The following is a 12,020-nucleotide window of genomic DNA, read 5'->3' as shown; positions in this document are numbered from 1 at the left end:
GAGGAAGGTATCATCTGCTACTTCTAGTTGTAGCTGTGCTCATGTGAGTGGACTTTGTGTCTTTTATCTTCTCTGCAAGTTCCTTTCTTTTGCTCCTGAATAGACGATCACTAAGGTCAAGGAGCAATTTCCATTTGCTCATTCATACAGTAAGCTAACCACCGCCACCCCTCACCAAGTTCTTATTATTTACCTAGCCCTGCCTTAAGCCTGTTACAGATGTGTATATATTTTAACTCATGCCCTTACAAAGCCTTTAAAATTTTATTTTGGAAAGGGTAGAAAATGATTTCAGATATTGTTAAGTACTCCAAGGACCTTGAAATCAGAAGGTTCCTTGTCTTCCCATGCTCAGTGGGAAGTTGGTCCCCTCAGGTGAAAAAATGAATCCTGATGGCCATGTGTCTTTCCCTTTAATTTATTTTGGAGATTAGTATTGGAATAGGAACAATCTTGGGGGTCTGGGAAAGGATGGGACCCGCAGCAATTAAAAGTTTATGGCAGTCCAAGAGCTGCGCCCTGGCTCTTACTGGCTAGGTTCTGGAACATAGGTCTGTGGTGTGGCGAGGTGGTCAGCTATTTGTGTTCAAGGATAGGGCCTTCCCTTGACAAATGCAGGGACCCCCAAACTCCTAAGCATATGATTAGTATGTATCTGCTTAGCCTTGATGTAGATATTACTCGATTGCAACATTAAACTGTGTTCATGTGAAATAGAGAGAACTTTGCTGCTGGCCTGGCACTAGTCTTGGATGTCACTTGTCCTAGTAGGAATATTCTTACTTTTAACTCCTAGATGGTTTGCACTTCAGGGAATGGGTATGTTCCAGCAAGAATTGATGCTAAAGTATACTTTGGTAAAGACTGACTTCTCTGTTCTAAAATTTGAACCATTTTAAGAGAAAAAAACAGACTCCACTATAACAAGTGGGAGGCTTTATAAACTTGAAACCAAAAAAAGAAAACCTATTTAGTTGACGAAGCCCTCAGCTTTCTGGCTATTGTGTGTGAGGTAGCTTTCCCACTTTCATTCATTGACTGCCTTCTGTCCCCCAGTAAGAATGGCCCTAGTTCCTAGAGGTCTCCTGAATTATAGCTATACTTTGCTTTCTTCTCTGGGGTATTAAAATGCTTGTTGGAGCTGGATTGTGGGTTCATACTCTTCCAGTAGGTAATGCCATCTCACCTATGATGTCCTTGAACTGAATTGCTTAATTGCTAAACTTCAGGTTGTATAAAATCAGGCTAATGTCCTGCTTCATCAGCTGTCTGAATCAGAAATACTGCTAAGTTGCTTTATTGAAAATGAGGAATACTTACATATGCCTGGTGTGCAGGTCTGAGGAGCTTAGCACACCCTTTAAACTTTTGCTACACCTCCTATAGTCCTTCTCTTCCTTCTCCTTTTGGTGAGGAAATCACAGAGCAAATTACAGGACGAGGATAAGACTGTATTCTTTTAGAGAAGGAAAAGCTAAGAGACCTGCCAAGAAAACGGAGCTCGCTGGTGGTCACATGGCAAGGCTTGGGTAGAGCCAGGAATAAAACTGGGATCTCATGACTCTTCATTCCCTGGACCCTGCTGCCTATCTCCCTGTCTGAATCATCTTTTGGTTCCACTCCCAAAAAGAAAATGTGGGCGCTAGCTCAGATTTAGTAACCTATGCCTCTTTTAATTTAAAAAGAAATTGCTTTGCCCATTGGGCCTTTCTTTTTAAACAAACTATAAGAAGCTTGTCCAGATTGCTTTGATATTGGAGTATCTACCGACCCCCACTGCCCCTCCAAAAAGGGTGCCCATGCAGTTGGAGACAGACGAAGACTCTGCAGCCATCTTGGGTCACGTGTCTGAGAGCCTAGGGTTAACTGGTTGTTAATCATGAAAATGATACACATGTATGGAGAGGAGGTTAATCTGTAGTACCCACTGGGCAGTTGCCTGAAATATAGCTCTGCCTTCTGTCCCCCAGTAAGAATGGTTGGTAAAGACTGACTTCTCTGTTCTAAAATTTGAACCATTTTAAGAGAAAAAAACAGACTGCTGTACTTTTCTGGGTATTTGTTCTACAGATTTTTAGTTGTTTTCCAGGGCGCTATCCCAGAATACATAGATTTACAGTTTAAAGAAGATGTTTTAAATCTTGGGCTAGGATCGAATGATGGCATCTAGTGGCCAGATATCTCAAATGAACTCATCAATTACTGTTAATTTTTTAGTCCTCATCCAACATATACTTTTGCAGGGAGTCAAGTTGTTGGGTAACTGAGTTGCTGTTGTTAAAGGAGGTAGAGCATTTGATGGGGGCAGCAGGCTGGGAGCTTTCTCCTTGGCAGATTCACAGAGGCAGAGGCTGGGTCATGTGTTCTGGACTCAAGCCATCTCAACTCTAGCACATATGGAGGCTTGAAACCATGTCTCATGGAAAATCCATTGATTCTTATTTTCCTTTTTGTTATAGCAGCCTATCAGAGCAGGCTTTGCTCCTGAGTGGTGTGTGACTGGTCTCCTCTGTAATATTCAGAGGAAAACATTCCTTTTCCTTATCCTCAAATATAGTAATTGATAATTGAATTTTTGATTTTCTGCTATGACTCAACCCCATTAGGCCCGTTCTTCCCAGGGTAAAATTTTTAGGTATGGAGTATTAGGGACGTATTTTTAGTGCATAGGTAGCTCTGGAACTAATATGATAAAGGGGGACACTCATGAATAGAAAATGTGTCCCTGTCTGTTGGAGATGGCTGCTGAAGTAATGTTATGTTTGAAGGCAGAGGAATATGTCAGCGTCTGCTTATATCTCATTTAAACAGATAATTTAGCTTTGTTTTACAAATGGTACCGTGAATTTCCCTTAGAAGTTCTTCCAGGGAAAACCTCTCTAGTCTACTTAGCAAATGACAATTAGGGAAACTTTCCCAAATTAAGCCTTTTGTCTTGCAAGTATTTTCTTAGTCTACTAAGTACAAGGTCACTCAGGTGACTATTTTGCATTGCATCAAAATGGTCAGGTTGATAACATGTATCTAATCATTACATTGTACACCTGAAACGAATACAATGTTATAAGTCAGTTATATCTCAATTAAAAAAGGGGTCAGGGAAAGATTATGATGACTTTAATGGTCTGAAGACCTATGCCTGCATTTATAGCCTTGTCTCTTAAAAAGTCCTCATTTATGTGCTTTTCCTGAAATCCTTTCCATCATTCTAATCCCATTAAGTCTCTTGCCCTTACTACTCTATAATCACTCGGCTCTGAGCTCTACATAAAAAATGATGGCTCAGGTGTACAGAGAACTTGCTCCTGCAATCAAAATTTTGTTCCTCTTCCAAGTTCAACACAGATTCTCTCATGGACCCTGCTCTACTGACATCGAGGGAAGTGTCTTTCTGGGAAGGGGCTAGCACTGTAACCAAACAGCAGACCTGTTTTTTTAGTGAGTCACTATGATCCAGGTCTTGCCACCAGTCTGCAGCCTATGCAGCAGGCAGCCAGCTGAGATAAATGGCACCTTTCCATCTTGTCCTTATCTTTCAGGACACGTAGGTCCTATTGAAGTGGAGGCTCATTAAACTCCAAGTCAAAAGAACTCTGTGTCCCACAGCAATCATGGTATTCTCCCATTCAGAGGGACCTCTCCCTGCCCCCCAACTAATTTGACCTCACTGGAGAGTTTCGACAGATGCCTGGCATATCCTCTCACAAGGCTCAAGGCTGCCCAGGCTTCTGGCTGGCTGCTGTCTTATGATGATCCAGAGCCGAGCCACCGCTTGGGCAATTGTTTCGGAGATGGTGGGAAAAAGGCCCTGAGCAGATCAAAGAGGGAAGATGCTGCGGGTGGGCTGCTGACTGAACAGAGTGCCCAGGAAGGGACAGAGCGGAATGTGGGAGGGCTGGCAGAAAGAAGCAGTGAGCCTTGTTCTTTGGCTTTAGGCTAGAATGGCAGCTAGAGATTCAGGAAAAAGGAGCACAAGTGTTAACCTTTTCTGAACTGCCATGCTGTGATGATTTAGACACTGCAGTGATAACTTTTGGTGACAGTGCATTTTCAAGTCCTTTTGCCACTCCACTCACAATTCTCCAAAACTAGATTTATCTTGTTGCTCTCCATTTCCCCATTATTCTTCCTGGCTGCTATTTTCTCTTATTTCTAGATCCTTTGCCACTTAACTTTACTTGTCTTTTTTGGTTTTAGAGATACACAGTTTTCTGCTATCTTACCTATGCATATACCATAACTGGTTTGCTCCTCTCCCAGTATTAGAGGAAGACATTGGAGGCATAGACATGTATATGTCTAATCCAAAATAATCTTCAAACAGTAGGATTTTGTTGGTGTAGGTAAAACTCACACAGTGGTTATGATGGATTACAAATGTGCTTGGAAGATCTGAGGGTATGAATTATGTGTGCATTTAGAGTGTTGATAGGAATTCAGATAGCATAGACACCTACACAGGAATCTTCCAGAGTGTTCTGCTGATAAATTGCTCACTTAGTTGAAGGACATTTCATCTAAGGATGACATTTCCCATATTTATTGCAGCGTGTTGTCTTTGAAGCAGGTGTTCCTCCACCTAATATGTTGGGAAATTATGTTCTCATACCAAAAAGAGATGGCGACCCCTCGGAGCTTGATTTCCTCAGTTATTCCTATGATTTTTGCTTTTAAAATTCCCAATTTGAAAGCCTTGTATATTTGCCTTTAGTCTCCTTAACAGAATGAACTCCTTTCCCTTGGTAGCAAGTTTCTAGAGATGGCTTTCTACTCTTCAATTCTTTTAATATCCACCAGTGAACCACAGCCTTATGGCAATGGATAGAGGCAACTTGCTAATACCAGGGTAGTGTTACCAAACTGCTCCAGAGGAACTCTTCCTTGGAGCCAGGGGCTCCTAGGTAAGGCTAAATCAAATCAAACGGAAATCACCAAAGGCTCACAGAGCAACACATCACTAGTTGTGTGAAGGAGAGCAGCAAAGAAAGTGCACTTTAGTTGTGACACAGTGAGTGTTTGGAGTTGTGGGCAATAGAAGGGAAGATGAAAATCAGATCTAATAAAGGATGTCCTCTGTGGCACTGGACCTAGTTCTGTATTATTGGTGTCATTGTTCTTTAGCCAGTGGAGTGTGAGCATATGTTGGTGTTCATCCAGCTAGTAATGATAGTTTGCCCCTTCTACTTATCCATCTGTATATCATTTATTCTATATTAAGACTTTACTTTCTTTAGAGCAAGTCTAAAATTGAGGAGGGATACAGAGATTTTTCCATAAACCTACTGTCCTCGCACATATACAGCCTCCCCCACTATCAACTTCCCCCTCCAGAGTGGTGCATTTGTCACAATCGATGAAGCTACATTGACACATGAGTCACCCAAAGTCCATAGTTTACATTAAGGCTCACTCTTGGGGTTGTACATGCTATGGCTTTAGATAAATGCATAATAGAATCTTTCCATCATTATGATATCATACTGAGTATTTTCACTGCCCTAAAAATCCTCTGTGCTCTGCCTATTCAATCCCTACACCCCAGCATGTATGTTTAAAAATTTTGAAAATATTTCCGAATATATTACTTTGTCCCCACTATGAGCCTTGCAAGTTTTATCTTCTTTTGACAAATTAGGACATCAAAGTACACACAGATTATACAGCTAGTAATAAATCCTGGAGAAAATCCAGAACTCTCAGTTCCAGAATAGCTCACCCTCTGCTTTGTCCACCACTGAATAAATGGAGAAGGTTAATGATTTAAATTACTTCCTTGGAAGTGTCTGAGACAAATGGATAGTTTTAGGGGCCCTAGAAGTAAGTTTGTATATAGCCATCCTTTAAAAAGTAAACTTGAAAGACATCCACAGTTGTTGGAAGGAGGGAAGGGATGCTATCACCTGGTATTCATTTGCGGGGATCAGATTTTCCTGACTCAGAAGGGGGTTAAGAGATCTACCAGATGCTTGGGAATGGGTTCAAATTATTTCAGAAGTGCAGTGGGAAAATGTGACGGATTGCACTCAAGAGTCCTTGCCCTATTCTTCAAAAGGTGGCCTTCAGGCTGTGCTACTTCCCATTTCATGATTCCCCTCTAAAAAATTTATCTTTTCTTAGGGATGATTTGAAACTCTGATCTCAACTTGCCTAGCAAAGTAAATACATTTATGAATGTGTTTGTTTGTATATTTGCAATGTTATAACAAAGCTCAGTTTTGTTCTTACATTGACAGTTACTTAATATGAACTGGTCACCAAGAGTATAGTGAGCAGTAAGCTAGAATGAGAACCTAAGGAACGCACAGGAACAGAGAAGGGTCCTGCCCTCAAGTGGCTTATGGGATTCTGCTTTCTAGTGTGGCTGGGACTTTCTCTTGCTTCCCATTACATCACTACTGCTCTCAGATGTAGAATAGGGCCTGGCACATAAGCTTTCAGTAAGTATCTGTTGAATGAATGAGTGAATGGGTGTGAGTGAATAAATGCACACATTAATAAAACTCGTGTCAAATGACTGCTAATAGAGTATATATTTCAAGAGGTTCTTGGGAAAAGCAGCAGTCAGGGTCAGGGAAGATTACCCAAGGAAAATCTCCTGGAGAGTTTAGTGATATGGTAAGGAGGGATGAAGAAATGACCAGGTGAATACAAAAGTTGATCATTTGTACGGTAGTCCTGGTAGAATGTTAAGGCAGTAGGAGCCTAGAACATTGATAAAGACATTTTAAGAGCCATATCTAGGCTGGACAGGGAACAGTGTGACAGTAGACTGGGGGTGAATTGAAAAGCATCAAGTGGTTTGAGATATGGATGAGAGGAGCTCTGGTCTAAAGAAGTGAGGGAAGATATAGAAAGGTGTCTTGAATATAGTCGGTACCCAGTCAATACTAGTTGATTGGATATGCTAGTAGTAGATTGCTTTTGTTCTTAAATAAGGCAGTACCATAATGTACTACTTGAGGAAGTCTGTTTTGCAGCTGTATGTAGGATAGTCTGTGTGTGTGTGTGTGTGTGTGTGTTCATCTTTGTGCTCACGTGTGCTTGTGTATAGATGGGAGAGGGCAACTGAAAGAATGGAGATCTGTTAGGCTATTATTGTAATTTAGTTGTGAAATAAGGTCTGAAAGTATGTAGGCCATGAAAATGCAGCTGACCTTTGAACAGCCTGGGGAATTAGGGACATTGACCCCCCATGCAGTTGAAAATCTATATATATATAACTTTTGACTCCCCTAAAACTTAACTGCTAATAGCCTACCTGTGGACCAGAAGCCTTACTGAAAACATGAACAGAGTTAACACATATTTTGTATGTTATATATATTATATACTGTATTCTTACAATAAAGTAAGCTGGAGAAAAGAAAATGTTTTTTTCAAATTGTTACAAATCCCCAAAAAGTTTTCCGATACATTTATTGAGAAAAATCCATGTTTAAGTGGACCCACGCAGTTCAAACCCATGTTGTTCAAGGGGCAACTGTTTAAGGATATGAGAGCTCCAAAGGCAGTGAGAGGTGAAATACCATGGGATCCCCAGGGACTTTAAGTTATTTAGCCATGCCAAAGTGTCAAGTATGAAAAGATGATGGGGCAAAATTAGACAGGAAGCTCATTTCCTAGGAAAGATGGGTAACACACAACTATATATATATATTCAAACTATATATGTATATATGTATTCAAAAGAGTAGTAATTACTTTTTTTTTGAAATTAAGTTTTATGTAGAACCCAAATATATAAAACACATAAAAGAGGAGCCATTTGGTACAACTCACCCACCAGGGTTCTCTGAAGTGTTCCACCAAACACTAGGACTCTGGCACACAGTTTGAAAATCACTCCAGGGGCTGGCACCTTATCTATAAAGGACCACATAGTAAATATTTTAAGTTTTGTGCACCATACAGTTTCTTTTGCAGCTGTTCAACTCTGCTGTTAAAGCAGAAAGGCAGCCATAGCCAATACATATATGAATGGGCATGGCTGGACTTGGCCCACTGCAGAGCATTTTGGTTTGCTAGCTTCTGAAACCCCCTTCATTTTTTACAAATGGGGACCCTGAGATTAAGAAAATTACTATTAAGAGCATAGTTAGGACTAGAAGCCACATCTCCTGATGGCTACCTTGTTCTTTTACCTTTAATTTTGCTGTCAAATAGCAATTTCTGATAATGTAGTTGGGGAAGGAGCTCTGCCTCAGGGTCTTTAGTTAAACAATACCTTTGAGCATAGGTAGAGTATTTATTCCTCATAAAGTGGAAGTGCCGCCCCCCCCAATCATGTCATTTTGAGAGAATATGGTCTCCTTGTAACTACTAAGTGCTTGCTTCTAAAATGTATCTCCAATGAATGGCTTTGCCCTGTAAAGGTATCTAGAGCTCCACTACATGAAGTGTTTGAAGTCTAGTGTTACGTGTCTTCCTGGGGGAAAATGGCTGTGTTTTGAATGTCTTAATTAGACATTGATGTGATAATTACAGTTACTGAGATAATGAGAATCATGTCAAGGCTATCTGGAATAAATGTTCAAAGTTGAGGGGACTAGAGCATGTGTGACGTGGCTTTAACTTTTTCTTTAAAAAAGAAACACAACTCTGAATACTTTTTGTACCAGATGCTCTAGTGAACACTTCATGTGTTACCTCATTTGATCCTTATAGAGGTATACCACATTATCATCATCTCTCCATGTTACTGATAAATGAGTAAGTGGAAGCTAGGGGGAGATTAAGTAGCTTGCCTAAGGTTGCATATCCAGTAAGTAGGAGAGTCAAGATTTGGACTTGGGCAGTCTGAAATCAGAGCTCAGAGACCACATCCATTTTACTGTATGGCTTCTCTTTTTACCTAAGAAGGAACCACTGACATTTCTGATGACACTGGAAGGTGAAGCTGGGGATCTAGGATGTCCTAATTACTGACCTAACATTTGAGAAGCTTAGCCCAAGAGATAAGTTTATAGAGGAGAGACAGAAAAGAAAAGGGGATTTATCATGGTGAATATAAAAAGGAAGCATATAATATCTAGGATAGTAGAAGAGTTAATAGACCATACAGACCTTTGTTCCTTTCCTCATATAGATGAGATCTAGAAAACAGAATGTATGTAACTTAGAAGATAGCTGACTCTGTTGATTGCATCTATAGGGTCTTGCAATGGTAGCATCTAAGAGTTGTCCTTTTCTATACTAATTTTTCTAGGGATTAAGCATTTACTAGGTGATTGTGGTGTTTATGAGTGAGCTGCACTCTTCCTTCTTTTATAGGATATAGGAGAATTATACCAGCAACAGCAGTCCTGGTAGCTTGTGGAAAATCATCCCAATGGCAAGCATAATGGGATTCTTCTTGGCCTGCTTTGTGGAACTTGTCTGACCTACACGCCTAACTTCAACCAGCTCAGAAAACTCCCTGGACCTTTATTGCTTTTCCCTTCCAGAGGGTTGGCTCAGGGACCTCTATTGCTGGGGACACTTTTGCTAAGATAATGAGGTTTTCTTTCTCAAGAAAGGCAGGGCATAGAGAAGTTCACCTCACCCTGGGCTGCTTATTTTTCAGTTCTCTGAGCTTACATTGCACTACTTCACCATCAAGGCAAGAACTGCATGCTATCTAACTTTAATTGCCTTTAAGTATAACTGCTGTAAGCTTCAGTAATTATACTTAACATGCTCTGCATCGACATTGCACTGCTCCCCCTAGGGTTTTCAGAGCAATTTGCAAATAAATGCATTCGGTTTTAAATAGCTCATGAGGATTATAGAACCCAAAAGGTGAGGGATAGAGAATATTCCCTGCTCTCCAGTTATTCAAAGCTCAGCAAATAGGAAGGCAGAGACATCCATGACCTAAAGGTCTTGATTGCTCTAGTCCGTCTGTGTTGTTACAAATAGTCACATATCCCAGGAAAGAAAGGTTTACGCTTATTGAGAGAAACACAAAGATGATTATTGTTTGTTTTATTTCCTAGGAATATGTTTAATGGATAAACACATCTAGACTTATAGATTGCCTCAACTGGTTTAAAGGCTAGATTGAACGAGGCCTTGGAATGAAAGGAAATGTCAAGAAAGTATAGAAAACATTTTTAAAGTTTTCTTTTCCCAGTCACCCAGGCAAAGCATACCACAGGTCTGGTAGGAGAATATGTCTCCTTCCACTTAGATAAAATTTAGCTATTCTAACTTGGGGAGAGGGCAGTTATGAGACAGGGAGAGTTTCTTGATCAGCACATGCCCCTGCTGTCTGACTGGACATTCTGGATAGCAGTGATTTGAACTCATTACCATTAAGGAGTTACCTGGTTTCTGCATTGGGCATGTCAGGTTGGTCCTGGTGGCTTGGCCCTAGCTAAATGGGCCTGGGCAATGCTTATGGGGTGGGTAACCTCTTACATTGCAACTATCTACCTGAGTAGCTCAAGGACTTGGAAATTTGTTGAAAAGTTAAAGTTGAACTGAATTCTTGAATTTCCTTTGGACCAGTTTTGAGTAGTATTTTGATTTAGCTCTTAAAAATGTGAAAGTGCCAGTAACCTCAGCTTCCATGAAAATGACAATGACACATGTGACCAGCTTGGAAGAATTTCTGCTGGAAAGAGTCCATGGGTTGATTTTATTATCAGGAGAGGCACTGTATTATGAAAAGCATAATATGCTGCTTTACTAACAAGTTGGAAAGGCTGCGCTTTCCCCTGTCTTCATAGGTTTTGAGATGGGTATGCCTTCTTTAAAGAGCACTGAGATCCTTTTCATGCCTTCATCCCATTGGAGCTAGGATTTGGCTTATAAGTTACAAGGGTACGAAGAACTCAACTGCTTCATGTCAACCTGCTTCTACCTTTGATTCTGGTTATGGTTCATAGGCTTACAAAGAGGAAAAAAATGTGCTTGGCTCATTTAGTCTTGGATTTGATTCATTAGTTTGAGTCTTCATATGTCTTTAAAGGTCCCAGAGTAAAAGGTGAGAGATTACAGTGCCATGTTGTCAACTCAGGCTCATGAATGGGGCAGAAATCACAAACTACCTGTGTTCTTTTAATAAAGAGCTAGTGAGACAGAGCTGGTCAATGAGATTAAATGCTCTTGAACCATTGCATGGCAGCTTCACTTTTGAGGGGCAGAAGCTTTCCAGGAGAGCAGTGATGGTTATATCGGGTAATCACTAGGATTGCAGACTTCAAAAAGATAATTCTGACTTCCTTGGACCTTCAGCAGTTGACAATCCTTTTTCTTTCACTTGGAGAGGAGATGGCTATATAAAGGGGGTGGGCTTCCTTTCCATACCAAGTTCAACTTTTCTCCCTGGGGAGCCCCCCTTTTTATTCATTTAGCATTTCTCTAATGTAATGACCAGAATAAGATAATACCTTCATCCAGAATATTCCAGTTTAGAGTGAAGAAGTACAGAGGTGAGGACCTTTCTGTAAGTGAGAATCTTAAAAGCTTGCCATCTAAGACATTTATCGATGGGAACAGACTTGGGGAAGATATACAGATGGGGAAAGAGGAAGAGATTAACAAGGAGCTTCTAATTCCTATTCCTTATCACTTTCTCTGTATGCTAAATACAAGGCAGCCTGCTCCTCATCATGAAGGACCTTCTTGCCATTCATTCTTTTTGGAGCTGCACAGGAAGATACCTAAACACAAGGCTGGATTTGGGGGCTCTATAACTGATCCTGTGGTTTTTCTTTCCTTCCATTTTGCAACTCTCCCAATGGGATTTTCAGCTGAAAAAGAAGCAGGTGTATGTAGATAAGGTAGAGAAGATGCAGCAAGCCCTTGTGCAGCTCCAGGCAGCATGTGAAAAACGTGAGCAGCTAGAGCACCGTCTCCGGACACGACTGGAGAGAGAACTGGAATCCCTCAGAATTCAGCAGGTATGGAGAACTTAAAGAAAATGACATTATTCCTGATTGCTCATTTTTCCACTGGTGTCTGATATGAAGACCAAAACCACACTGTTGCTCATTTACAGGTTTTTGCCCCACCTGATCTTACCCCCAGAATGCCTT

At 40.7% G+C, this 12,020-nt stretch overlaps 1 protein-coding gene across 7 annotated transcripts in view; it reads left to right on the top strand.

Annotated features, from left to right (window-relative positions):
- AMOT (angiomotin) overlaps window positions 1-12,020 on the top strand; it is a 54,909-nt gene that overhangs the window by 30,259 nt on the left and 12,630 nt on the right. For all 7 annotated transcript variants that reach the window (XM_036917291.2, XM_036917293.2, XM_036917292.2 and 4 more), the window contains one exon: window positions 11,736-11,885. In XM_036917291.2, coding sequence (XP_036773186.2) covers window positions 11,736-11,885 — 150 coding nt within the window. The remainder of the gene's footprint in view (window positions 1-11,735; window positions 11,886-12,020) is intronic.

The sequence above is a fragment of the Manis pentadactyla genome, chromosome X (assembly GCF_030020395.1).
Source record: "Manis pentadactyla isolate mManPen7 chromosome X, mManPen7.hap1, whole genome shotgun sequence".
In the NCBI taxonomy this organism is placed as follows: domain Eukaryota; kingdom Metazoa; phylum Chordata; class Mammalia; order Pholidota; family Manidae; genus Manis; species Manis pentadactyla.
Note: the sequence above shows the minus strand (reverse complement) of the source record. Positions and strands in the feature narration are given on the sequence as shown.